Consider the following 14765-nt stretch of genomic DNA (forward strand, 5'->3'; position numbering starts at 1 on the left):
CTAAAATCTGCCTGTCTGACCACTCTGCTTGCTTAACCCTTGTACTGCTGGATTGCCATATTGTTACTGAGCTCTGTCTGTCTGACCACTCTCCTTGCTTAACCCTTGTACTGCTGGATTGCCATATCATTACTGAACTCTGCCTGTCTGACCACTCTGCCTGCTTAACCCTTGTATTGCTGGATTGCCTTATCATTGCTGAACTCTGCCTGTCTGTCCATTCTATTGGTTTATCCCTGAACTGTTATAGTGCTTGATTTCCTTTGTTGCTGACACCTGCCTGTTACTGACCATTCTATTGGTTTACCCCTGAACTGTTATACTGCTGGATTGCCTTCTTGTTGCTGGACTTTGCCTGTCTTGACCATTCTCTGCCTTCATCTTATTGCCGTGAAGGACTACCCTGTCTACCGTGAGTACTGCTTACCTCATTTCATAAACTCACTCTGTTCTGGGATATTTACTATCTTTCCACTTAATGACGGGATAAGAAGACTACTGGCCAAGTTTGATCCGATAGAGAAATAGCCCACGAGCATTACATGAACCAGAAGGAGAGAGTAGAAGTTTGATGAAAGTCTCTTGTAGCCTGTAAATAGAACCTTAAAGGGGCAGTAAACCTAGAAAATAATGTTATATAATTCTGCACATAGTGCAGAATTATATAACATTATATTAGTGCTAGCTTTATGTAACATAATATTGCCGGTGACATTTTTATTAAAAAAGAGGGTTTTTCAGACCCACCCTCTGTGCTATACTGAGCGAGTCTGGTTTTCCCTCTAAGTGCATCTGGGCAGCTGTCTAGTCACAGCCTGGCCCAATCGCGCCATTACACTCAATGTAGCTTGCTCCTGCTCTGTCTGAAAGCGGGAGCGAGCTACATTGAGGACTGAAGAGAACAACAGGCCTCCAGAAACTTAAATTTTCTGACCTCTGAGAAAAATCTTCATAGATACTGAGTCTATGATTGTCCCTAGAAAACATACCCTGGTAATTGGCACCAAGGAACTTTTCCCTAGATTCACTGTCCACCCGTGAGAGCAGAGAATAGCTAACAGAGAATCTGTATGGGATCTTGCTGACTGAAAAGATGGCACCTGGACCAAGATATCGTCCAGGTAAGGAGCCACCACTGGCCACATGAAGATACACATCCTTTAGGTTTATAGTGGTCATAAACTGACGCTCCTGAACTAGAAGGAGAATAGAATGAATAGTCTCTATTTTGAAGGACGGGACCTTGAGAAACTTGTTGAGAGACTATGGGGCTTAGTTATCAAGCCGTCTACTTTACCTGCCTTCGCCGGTTCAATACGCCCGCCTAAGCTCGCCTACCATCGCCGCCGCGGACCTCCAAAATTTCGCCTAAGTTATCAAAAAAGCTGTCAAAAAGCCGCGCACCAAGTACGAGGCGATGAGCAGCGGACTGTGAGAGTTATCACTCATCCGATCTCGCTGCTCTTCGGCTTTTAACCAGCTTTATTGATACCCTGTGACTAAGCACCCACACTAACTACACTGTTCTACCCCCTATACCGGCGCCCCCGGAGACCCCCGCAACTCAATAAAGTTATTAACCCTTAAACCGCCGCTCCTAGACCCCGCCGCAACTATTATAAATGTATTAACCCCTAAACCGCCGCTCCCGGACACCGCCGCCACCTACATTATACCTAGTAACCCCTATCCTGCCCCCCCTATACCGTCGCCACCTATAATAAAGTTATTAACCCCTATCCTGCAGATCCCGGACCTCGCCGCAACGAAATAAATAGTTTAACCCCTAAACCGCCGCTCCTGGACCCCGCCACAACCTATATTAAACTTATTAACCTCTAATCTGCCCCCCCTACACCGTCGCCACCTATAATAAATGTATTAACCCCTATCCTGCCCCCCCTACACTGCCGCCACTGTAATAAAATGATTAACCCCTAAACCTAATTTTAACACTAACCCTAACACCCCCCCTAACTTAAATATTAATTATATAAATCTAAATAATATTTTTCTTATTAACTAAGTTAATCCTATTTAAAACTAAATACTTACCTTTAAAATAAACCCTAATATAGCTACAATATAAATAATAATTATATTGTAGCTATCTTAGGATTTATTTTTATTTTAAAGGCAACTTTCAATTTATTTTAACTAGGTACAATAGCTATTAAATAGTTATTAACTATTTAATAGCTACCTAGTTAAAATAAAGAGAAATTAACCTGTAAAATAAAAACTAGCCTAAGTTACAATTACACCTAACACTACATTATATTTTAATAAATTATTCCTATTTAAAACTAAATACTTACCTGTAAAATAAACTCTAAGATAGCTACAATATAATTAATAATTACATTGTAGCTATTTTAGGATTTATATTTATTTTACAGGTAACTTTGTATTTATTTTAGCTAGTTAGAATAGTTATTAAATAGTTATTAACTATTTAATAACTACCTAGCTAAAAGAAATACAAAATTAACTGTAAAATAAATCCTAACCTAAGTTACAATTAAACCTAACACTACACTATCAATAAATTAATTACATTACCTACAAATAACTACAATTAAATAAACTAACTAAAGTACAAAAAATAAAAAAGCTAAGTTACAAAAAATAAAAAAAAATAAGTTACAAACATTTAAAAAATATTACAACAATTTTAAGCTACTTACACCTAATCTAAGCCCCCTAATAAAATAACAAAGCCCCCCAAAATAAAAAAATGCCCTACCCTATTCTAAATTAAAAAGTTACCAGCTTTTTTACCTTACCAGCCCTTAAAAGGGCCTTTTGCGGGGCATGCCCCAAAGAATTCTTCTCTTTTGCCTGTAAAATAAAAATTCAACCCCCCCAACATTAAAACCCACCACCCACATACCCCTAATCTAACCCTAACCCCCCTTAAATAAACCTAACACTACCCCCCCTGAAGATCATCCTACCTTGAGTCGTCTTCAGCCAGCCGACCACCGATGGAACCGAAGAGGAGATCCGGAGCGGCAGAAGTCATCATCCAAGGCGCGCTGAAGAAGTCTTCCATCCGATGAAGTCATCATCCAGGCGGCGCTGAAGAAGTCTTCCATCCGGGCGATGTCATCTTCCAAGCGGAGTCTTCAATCTTCTTTCTTCTGGATCCATCTTCATCTCACCGACGCGGAACATCCTTCTTCCCCGACGGCCGACGACTGAATGAAGGTTCCTTTAAGGGACGTCATCCAAGATGGCGTCCCTTCAATTCCGATTGGCTGATAGGATTCTATCAGCCAATTGGAATTAAGGTAGGAAAAATCTGATTGGATGATTGAATCAGCCAATCAGATTGAAGTTCAATCCGATTGGCTGATCCAATCAGCCAATCAGATTGAGCTCACATTCTATTGGCTTTTCCGATCAGGGGTAATACATTTATTTAGTTGCAGCGGTGTAAGGGGGCAGATTAGGGGTGTTTAGACTCAGGGTACATGTTAGGGTGTTAGGTGCAGACAGCTCCCATAGGAATCAATGGGATGTCGGGCAGCAGCGAAGATGAACTTTTGCTATGGTCAGACTCCCATTGATTCCTATGAGGCGGCGGTTTGAAAACCAGGTATGCTGGGCTGGAAAAGTGCCGAGTGTACCTGCTAGTTTTTTGATAACTAGCAAAAGTAGTCAGATTGTGCCGCACTTGTGTGCGGAACATCTGGAGTGACGTAAGAATCGATCTGTGTCGGACTGAATCCGGCGGATCGAAGCTTACATCACTTAATTCTACTTTTGCCAGTATCTAGGGCTTGATAACTAAGGCGAATCAGCCTCGCCACAAATACGCTGCGGAATTCCAGCGTATTTGAGGTTGACGGCTTGATAACTAGGGGCCTAGTCTAGAATGAGTCAAAAAGTCCCCTCCTCTTTGGGAACTACAAAAAGATTTGAATAAAATCCCTGACCCTGTTCTGCTAGAGGAAATGGGATAATCACTCCCAGAGAGGACAAATCCCTTACACAGCCTAAGAAGGCCTCTCCCTTTACCTGATTTACAGATAATCTTGATAATAGGAATCTGTCCCCGGGGTGACAAGACTTGAATCCTATCATGCATCCCTGGGAGACTAAGTCCACTTCCCAAGGATCTGGAACATCGCAAATCCAAGCTTGCTGAAAAAAGGAAAGCCTGCCCCCTACCTGATCCAGAACTGGATCGGGGGCAGCCCCTTCATGCTAACTTAGCCTCAGTGGAAGGCTTTCTGGATTGCTTACCCTTGTTCCTGGAATGACTAGCTCTCCAAGAAGTCTTGGCTTGCTCAGATTTAGAAGACGAGGAAAATTAGAAGTCTGACGACCCTTGGGTCTATTTTTCTTATCCTGTGGTAATAAATCTCCCTTTCCACCAGTAACTGTGGAAATGATCTCTGTCAGACCAGTACAAAATAAAGTCTTACCCTTAAAAGGTAGAGACAGAAGCTTGGATTTAGAAGTCACATCCGAAAAACAAGACTTTAACCAAAGGGCTCTGCAGGCTACAGATAAAAGTATTAGCCAGCTTTAGAGCCTTGATTCTATCCTGGATCTCCTCTATAATAGTCTCCTCTGAAATTAGATCAGACAAAGAGTCACACCAATAAGAAGCTCCACCAGTAACTGTTGCAATACTAGCAACTGGTTGCCACTGCAAACCCTGAAGAAGAAATATCTTTCTTAAATAACCCTCCAGTTTCTTATTCATAGGATCTCTAAAAGAGAACTATCCTCAAGAGGAATAGTAGTTCTCTTGGCTAAGGTAGATATAGTGCCCTCTACTTTAGGAACAGTGTGCCACAGATCTCGCACTGAATAAGCCACAGAAAACATCCTTTTAAACACAGGAGACAGGTTAAAAGGAAGACCCCGCTTCTCCCACCCCTGAGATATAATGTCAGACATGCAATCTGGAACAGGAAAAACCTCCACAGATTTAGGTTTGACATAAAAATCTCTATTCAGCTTATTAGCCTTTTTAGGAAACACTGCAACAGTTTTAGAGTCATCCAAAGTAGCTAACACCTCCTTAAAAAATAAACGGAGATGCTCCAGTTTAAATCTAAAATTTATCTTCTCAGAATCTATTGCACTAGGAACTGCAGATTCTGAATCAGAGATCTCGTCCTCAGAAGCTGCAGAGGAATGATCCTCGCTAAATAACTGAGAAAGACTAACCAAATCAGTCTTGGCGGAATAAGAACCCATAGAAATGTTCTTAGATTTAATCTTCCCTTTACCAGAACTAGTTTAAGCACTTAGTGCAGAAATTGCAGACGTCAACTGCGCAGTAAAATCTTTAGGCAAACAAACATTCCCAGAGACTGACTGAGAGGAACCGCAGGGCACTGCATGTGAATCTGTCAATGACTGGGACATGTTAACAGAAGGCTGAGACAACCCCTGCACAGCATTATCCTGAGAAAAAGAAGGCTCAGATAAAGAATCCTTATCCGTAGATAATAAAACCTTATTAAGGCAAGGGGAACAAAATTGCACCGGAGTTATAACCTGTGCATCTGCACAATAAAGACATTTATCAAATGACAGAGAAAGCTTGGGATCGGCTTCCATAGTAAATAAAACAGACCTTTATTTCACTTATACTCTAATTTCAATATATAAAAAATTAGAATAAAAATCTAAGCATAGATAATTATTAAAAACCAGCACCTCTACACCCCAGCCATGCTGGGGAGACTCATCCAACTGGTAACAAGAATCCAATCCACAGAAGCAGATACATTTTGTTCAAACTACAGATACTAAAAAGTTGCAAACATCAGAGAGAAGCGACAGGCAGGAAAAAATTATCTAATGCTAGAAAATCCGGTCTGTCTCCTTGAAAATCCAGGCTCCAAACAGCCAGCTAGAAACAAACTGATCAGCACCCAGGAAGTAACTGAACGGTCACATGATCGCAAATTCAAAAGTAAGGTGCCGTCCAACAACTTTCTTAAAGAGATATTACCCAAACTAAATAAAAGGTAAACTTGTGCAAACAAATCCCCATAGCAAAAATCAAAAAACATGACAGAACAGTGCCGTGAACTGCTGCCCAATAAATCTCCAACCATAAGGATCCAACTCTAAGTATCTTTTTTTTTAAACAAGGAACTCCTAAGTGCTGCATCTTTCTCACCTAGAAGGTAAAAGTACTTACCTGTGGATCAGTTGTAGGGCAGGTACAACAAACAGGTGTGACAGAATCCTCACTGACATAGACCTGTAGCTAAATAAAAAACAGAGTAACCAACCCTGGTTTTCTATATAGGGGTAGCAAAAATGTTGGAAGGTACGCAAAGATCACCTCACCATCTTCCATCTGCTAAAAGCTACCATTGCTCTTACTAAAGAGAATTACATGGACAAAGCATAACCCCAAACCTTGCTTGCAGGGAAAATTACCCATTAAAGGATTAACAACTTGATTTCTTCAGACACCTTCTTCTCACATAACCTACAATGTTACACAGGCAAAGAATGACTGCAGATTGTGGGTAATGGGAGGATACTTGAAGCTTTGCTGGGGTGTTCTTTGCCTCTACTTGGTGGCCAGGAGTGGAATTCCCACTAGTAATTGAATGGATTTGTGGACTCTCCAAGCTATTGGAAAGAAATAACAGTAGTTTAAATGATATATATAATAAATATAAATATATATAAATATATATATATATATATATATATATATACACAGTATATATTATATATATTTATATATATATATATATATATAAATATATATATATATATATATATATATATATATATATATATATGTGTGTGATATATGTGTGTGTGTGTGAGTGTCTCTTTATATATTTATATTACACATATGATTTGCGGATCTATGTTGTGATTGCTTCTGTCCCACAAATATGTATCAAATGTGTCTGTAGTGTATTGAATGTATAATGTATTGAATTGGTATAGTGTCTGCGGTATCTGTAAGTGAGTGTGTGTCAATTTGTTTTTCTGAATAAGGGCCTGCTAGTTTTCTACCTCGAATCTGTGCCTGTGATTTGAATGTATGAGCATTTGATGTGTGGGCTTGTGAATATATTGCTGATATAACTCTTAGAGTGTTTTGCTCTGTAATTGAAGGTCTGTTTGTCTGTGATGTGTGTCTAAAGAGAGATGAATGAGGCCAAGAATGTGGTTGTGTGGGTGTCTGATGGTAATTGCGTAGATGTGGATGTTGATGGGTGCTATTGTGTATATGTATGTGGATGGCTATAGGTGCCTGTGAGCTTACATGTAAATGTCTATTTATGTCTCATTTAAAATTAAACAATGGTGAGGCATGGAAATCTCAGGAGGAAAAAGGTTTCAGTTTAGAATTTGGGGGTTCACATTTTGAAATTTCGCCAAGAGAGCCAGATTTTCTAGAAATGGCTCTGCTTCATACCTCCCAACCTGTAATAATCAAACTTGATGAGGGAATGAAGAGGGCCATACCTCCCCAGCCATGACAAACCCACATCATGAGAGCAGGAAGAGGGCCATACCTCATCACCCATAAGAATCCTGCATGATGGGGGAGGGCCATACCTCCCAACCTGTGATAATTGCACATGATGAGGAAATTAAAATGGCCATACCTCGCAACAAATGACAAAACCCACATTATGCGGGCAGGGAGAGGGCCATACCCCCTAACCCATGACAATATTATATGGTGTGGGTAGAAAGAAGGCATATTCCTTCCAACACATGAGAAACCCACATGATGAGGGCAGGGAGAGGGCCATACATCTCAACCTATGAGGGCAAAAATAGGGTTATATTTCCAAACCCTTTGAAAATTCCACATGTTGCGGGCAGAAAGATGACCATACATACAAGATGACTTATGACCCTGCAGGATGCAAGCAGGAAGAGGGCCATGCTGCCCAACTAATGACAACCCTGCATATTTTAGGACGGTTGGCAGGTATGATGCATACACACATCTGAGCCTACTTTAGTAGGCTCAGTAGTAAATTAATTTTAAGGAATGCTGCCAAGAGAAATAAGTAAATTTTCTAACAGAAGTAAATTGTAAAGTTGTAAAGTGATTTTAAAATTTTCCATTTTTTCAAAAAGCCCCATATTTATAGGGATGTGAGCTAATGGATGTACTTATATAACACCATTTACCCTATAAAACATACTCCTTTATGTAGTTCAAAAGTTAATTTAATATACAATTCATCATATATTATTAAAAATAAGAATGACACTCTGGCCAATTAGCTGGATCACATTTGTGGGGGCAAGTCTGTCTCTGCAGATCAGATTAAATTATTTTAGACTAAAAGAATCCACCTGGCTTCCCCGATGCACTGATCCTCAGCGGCGGTCCTCAGCGGTGGTTCTCAGCAGCATTCCTCAGTGGCAGCGGTCCTCAGCGTCAGAGGTCTTCAGTGGCGTGGAGGCTCCTCATCATGCGATCATTTGTCTCATACCTTATTTATTGGGGTACCTTGCATACCTATTGGCTGAAATTGTGAAATCAGCCAATAGGATGAGAGCTACTGAAATCTTATTGGCTGATTTGAACAGTCAATAAGATTTTAGTAGCTCTAATCCTATTGGCTGATTTCAAAATTTCAGCCAATAGGAATGCAAGGTACCCTAAATTGAATGCGGTACCTTCCATTCAATTTTTAATGTACGCCGGAGATCGGATGAAGAGGAGCCCTTACACCACTGAGGATCGCTGCTGCTGAAGATTGCCACTGAGGACCGCCACTGAGGACCACCACCCTGGATCCGCGCATCGGGGAAGATTGCTCCACACCTCCGCTCTGCGCCGCCTTCGCTCTGGAGGAAGATAGATCATGATGGAGCAGCCTGGAAGAAGACCTTCTCCGCCATTTAGGGGTAATGGGTAGCTTAGGTTTTTTTAGTTTTAGTTTTTTTTATTTTGGCGGGTTGTTTGGGTGGGGGGTTTTACTGTTACGGGTGTTTTTACGGGGGTAATTAGTAAAAAAAAATTTAAGTAAAAGAGCTGTTTAACTTAGGGCAATGCCCTTTTAAGGGCTATTGGTAATTTAGTATTAGATTAGGGTTTTTTTTATTTTGTGGGGCATTTTTTATTTTTATAGGTGTATTAGTTTATGTTTAAATTCTTTATTTTGGATATCTTTGTTTATTTTTTTCTGTCATGTTACATTTTTTATTTCTTGTAACATTAGCTTGGGGGGTTGTATTTTTTAAACATAAACTGTCCTCTAAATTGATACAAGCAAGTATAATATTCATTAAAAAAAAAGGTGAAAAGCAACATAGCAATGTTAGTACTTAGTTAATTACCACAGCAAGAAAACAACACTTTAATATCTCAACAAGAGAACGAAGAAACATTGATAATGTGAGTAAATTAGAAAGTTGCTTAAAATTGCATGCTCTATCTGAATCACAAAAGAAAAAATTTGGGTTTAGTGTCCCTTTAAATTTATTAGCACAGCTTGTAAAGTTTTCAAATTAAGAGTAGTTCATGGATACATCTCCAAGAAGATCTGATGGGATTCCTGTTCCCGTTAGATCAATGAGATTGTGCTGTGAGATAAATAAATCATAGATGGTGGAATAAGATAAGTGTGTGATGTCAGTGCATCTGCTGGCAACAAGCAATTTGGAGAAACCGGAAACAGAACACATTCTGCAAAACTCTGGTAACTAGGGCTAAGCTTAATGATGCTTATTTAAGGTGCAGGACTACTCAATGTAATCACGCCCTGACGAAACCCCATGGACATCAGCGATTAAGGTGCAGGACTACTCAATGTAATCACACCCTGACGAAACCCCATGGACATCAGCGATTGGGGTGAAACGCACGTAGGCGATTATGGTGAAAAGCAATGCTTAATAACTGCACCTGATGCCATACTCGGTGTTGAATAAGTATACAGCAAGCTGGCAACGTATCAGAGGAGCAGTTCTGATCATAATGCTGATCGCTTGTTAAAGCGGCATGTATTCTTAAGAGTGGATGCAAGTTGACTGTTTACAGTGGAAGTGGAGCATTAAAAGCAGCCATGAAAGGCAAGCTATACTCGGTGTGATATGGAATGCACGAGACTTATGACATAATCCCTTTATGAAGCATTTTTCATCTTGCTCCTTTTCCACTGTTCTCTTGCTGCCATATCTTCTGCTGGAATGTATTACTAAGTCCCTCTTACCCTGACTGCTTCATACTGCCACTACAGCTTACCGACAGTAATTTACTGGCTACTTGTCAGCACTAATTTATCTGGCGACTATACTAACTTGCTGCTATTTGCTTGCAGAACTTTTGGATATTAATCTAGACTGGTGCTACTATTTGTATATAGATCCCATTCAGTAACCTGCCCAGACATGTCCTACTCCTCAGGATCTGGCGCAGCAGGGTGTTGTACATATAACTTAATGATTGTTATTTCAGCATTGCTTTCTATATCTTCTGTTTTTATACATTTTTTATTTTTATTCTATGATTTTGATTTTGTTATTTTCACTTTTTGTATGGCCTTTGCACTTTGTGTGTACATGTGTGGGGGGTTATTGTTTCTAACCTGTGATGAGAACATTTTTACCTTGATTCTAAATAAAGTAATGATTTTCATTTTCTGCAAAAAGAGTGCTGAATTCTCTTTCTTTTAAACAGTGTAGATATGAACACTGTTTCTCTCTTTTCTAGTACTAAATATATGTTTTTAAAGGGTCTGCACCATATTACTCTGAAAATTTTAATATTTCAAAAGGTATCAGGTTTAGCAAGTGCTGCTACTTGTGTAGTAAAAGATAAATAAATCACTGTGTTGAATATTGCAGGCTTACGTTTTAGAAAAGAAAAGCCAGCCATAATTAAAATTTGCATAAATTTGCAGAAATAATTATACAGCATAACTGAGACACTAAAGCTAATGTTACTGATTTTAAATAATCATTTGTTTGATATTAGAGTCCAACACATTTAGAAGAATACACAAATGTCCAACAATAACTGGTTTTGGTCCACTTACTGTAACCATACGCCATATCAACACATATGTTTTATGATCACTCTCAGTCAAGGAATGTAAAATGTCTCCATGTGTATGTTACTTTGTTTATATATCTTTTATGGACTGGAAAAAAAATTGAATTTATTTTTCAAGAATTATTTTTGGATATTTGTGTATTACTCAAATTTTGCTGTGCTATACAAAAAAAAATGATATTAATAATAATAATAATAATAATAATAATAATGGAGCATGGGGGACTCTGGTCCATACAGCCCACTCTATGGAGATACACTTAAAGGGACACTGAACCCAAATTTTTTCTTTTGTGATTCCGATAGAGCATGACATTTAAAGCAACTTTCTAATTTACTCTTATTATCAAATTTTCTTTATTCTCTTGGTATCTTTTTTTGAAATGCAAGAATGTAAGTTTAGATGCCGGACCATTTTTGGTGAACAACCTGGGTTGTTCTTGCTGATTGGTGGATACATTCATCCACCAATAAAAAAGTGCTGTCCATAGTGCTGAACTAATAAAAAAGCTTAGATGCCTTCTTTTTCAAATAAATATAGCAAGAGAATGAAGAAAAATTGATAATAGGAGTAATTTAGAAGTTGCTTAAAATTGCATGCTCTATCTGAATCATGAAAGAAAAAAATGTGGGTTCAGTGTCCCTTTAAGCTTGTGACTTGTTTTTGCATAGTGATATTATTGGGCTTTTCACACATCTCTATTATCAATACGGTGCTTATTAAGATACTTTTGCAATATGTGACCTGTGGGACGCCTCAGTTTGGAATCATGTGATCTGTGAGGGTAGAGGATAGCACAGATATCAGGGTGGTTAGCTGGATGACAGCTGGCTGTTTCAGTGGTAGCTCCGTGTTTATGTGAGCCTGTTTTCATGATTCAGGTGTGAGCCCAGCAAAAATGAGAGGCTTAGCTTTTACATTTAGAAGAAGCTTCACCATAACAGGTCTTTATTCTAGATTTATTCTTTATTATCTAATTAGCCTAGATTAAATAAAGTGCTTTCAATAAACAAACCACAAGATCACAACTTAAAGATTGCAGAATTCATAGAGATTTATACACTTCCCTCTAACTTGAAAACAGTTAAAAAACAGACAAAAATAACTTACAACCTTGTCAACTTTGAAATAGTGATATACAACTGCAAAAAGACATATTTCATAGGGGCAATAGAGTCTTTATGATTTCCACATGCTGGGCTGAGTTTTAGATGAAAAATATTAACCATGCTTTCAGAACACGTGAAACACCTGCAAGCAGCCCTTGAAGACACTTTTTGTTGTATGCCGCTAGACTACTTTAACATACATAAAATAGGCATAAAATATTTTACAGTTACAAATATGAACTGTTTTGTATTAGATTTTCCTCAGTTGAGATTATAATTATTGTTTTTTTTTTCACATTTGCTAACATTTCACATTTGAAATGTGATATATCAGGTGTTGGGTACCTAACACAGCTATACATGTTAATGGCAGGAACAAACACTAACCACATGCTGGAAAAGATAGCAGAAGCTGAAATGTGAGATTGCAACTGCAAGGAAGCTTTTTAATGCCTAATGAGTAAAATTATCCCAGACGGATTTGACTGAGATGATTGACAAGCCTTGACGAGGAGGGGGAGGGAATACACAAGCACTTGCTTGTGCAATGTTTCACTGTTCCTGAATGCCTGTAGACATGTCCCTTAGCTGGAAACATTGTCTATTTGAACCTTGTAAAATGTGGGCCTAAACAAAACAAAGCACACAAATGGGTCCATTTATTAATGTGCAGACGGACATGATCCGATATAGCGGATCATGTCCGCCGCACATTGATAAATGCTGACAGCATACTGGAGGTTTATGTGTTAATTCTTTATTATGATGTTGGCGATATGGGGGGCCGGTGGTTTAGGAGTTTATAGGTTTATTTAGGTGTCGGCGATGTTGGGGAGTGGCAGATTAGGGGTTAATAACTTTATTATAGTGGCGGCGATGTCAGGGAGCGGTGGTTTAGGGATTAATATATTTAACTAGTGTTGACGATGTGGGTGGGTGACAGATTAGGGGTTAATAAAAAATTAAATAGTTGCGATGTGGGTGGGCGACAGATAAGGGGTTAATACGTTTTAAATAATGCTTGTGATGCGGGAGGGTGGCAGTTTAGGGGTTAATAGGTAGTTTATAGGTGTTAGTGTACTTTGTAACACTTTAGTTATGAGTTTTGTGAAACATTTTTGTTTTACTGTTCTTAGAAGGTGGTATGGATTGTGTCGGTATATAGCCTGAATGCACAACCTGTAATTCTGGCGCTATAAAAATCCCACATAAAAGCGTAATTTTTTGAGTACGGAATGGATGTTGCGTAACAAGCTAAAATGCTTGCGGTATAGCTATACCATCACAACTCGTAATATGTGATCCTGGCCATTCAAGCGTAATGGCCAATTCTTCAACGTTAAAAGCCATACCGCACCGTAACGCAAAACTCGTAATCTAGGTGAAAGTTAGTAGTCCACTAATAATTATAGAAATAAAGCTGGAATTCTTACCAGACTAATAACTACTGAAAATATTCTTTATATACATTTCATGAAGTTAAAAGCAGTTCTCCTTTAACAGACTGTACTAGATAAATAAAAATGTGCTCAACTAAAAACATACAAAATATTTGCCGTATAATAGAATTGACATTCCCCATCTTATCTATAGAGGATAACAAATAGATATTTTTTAAAAGATGTTTTGTATAAACACACATACAAAAGAACATAAAGACTTATAGCATTGAGTCCTTTGGGAATTTTGTGAGTGTACTTATTATTCCCGCCTGCCTTTAAACTTAACAATAATGTCAAACTTTGAACTTTCAACAATTCTTAACAAGCAGGTTTTTCTTCTTTCACATTGATATTATTGTATTTTTTTGGTTTAGCAAGGTTTTTTTGAGTGATGCTGAATTCTCATTATAAATTATATAGAAACAAAAGGTTTATGTTCTTGGTTTTCTCTAAGTGTTTTTAAATTAATTGAACACAACCAACAAAAGACATCATGCCCCTTATTTCCTACAAATAGATAGACAGATAGATTGATGATAGAGATATATAGCTAAATATATATATATATATATATATATATATATATATATATATATATATATATATATATATATATATATATATATATATATCTCAAAATAACAAGAGTATTGCATTTAGCAATGATACTTTTTATTGGACTAACTATAAATTTATAAGTTGACAAGCTTTCGGAAGAATGTCCTCCTTATTCAAGTCTGAAGCAGTACTTATATTCATAAACTTTTTGCAGGCAACGGTTTTGCAAAATTGTATATATCTTGTACTTTTGAAACACAATTGAAAGAATGATTACAATATTTGGCACATTGTTTTTCATTTTAAAAGTGAATGCAATACTTACTTTATTGGGCTCTTTATTGAATCAGGGTCCTGAGCACTCACTTGACCAACTATACTTCCTTCTTTAGCATCTTCATCTACTTCGAGTACATAATAAGGCTGACTGAAGATTGGTGCCTCATCAACATCCACAATTAACATTTTCACTGTAACAGTGTCTTTAAATGGTCCAAGATGATAAAAGCGTGGGTCTAAATAAATATTGGATGCTTCAACTTCAAAAGTGTACATCCCATTGCTTTCAAAATCAAGAGGCTGTGAGATAAAACCCAAATATAAGAAAATGAAAAATAAACTTTATGAAT

The 14765-nt window shown here is 38.0% G+C and overlaps 1 protein-coding gene across 1 annotated transcript in view; it reads right to left on the minus strand.

Moving 5' to 3' along the window:
• The window catches only part of LOC128661588 (cadherin-9-like), a 569287-nt gene that overhangs the window by 65339 nt on the left and 489183 nt on the right, over positions 1-14765 (minus strand). Inside the window, exon 6 of the mRNA XM_053715826.1 lies at positions 14462-14715. Coding sequence (XP_053571801.1) covers positions 14462-14715 — 254 coding nt within the window. The remainder of the gene's footprint in view (positions 1-14461; positions 14716-14765) is intronic.

The sequence above is a fragment of the Bombina bombina genome, chromosome 5, assembly GCF_027579735.1.
Source record: "Bombina bombina isolate aBomBom1 chromosome 5, aBomBom1.pri, whole genome shotgun sequence".
Classification (NCBI taxonomy): Eukaryota; Metazoa; Chordata; class Amphibia; order Anura; family Bombinatoridae; genus Bombina; species Bombina bombina.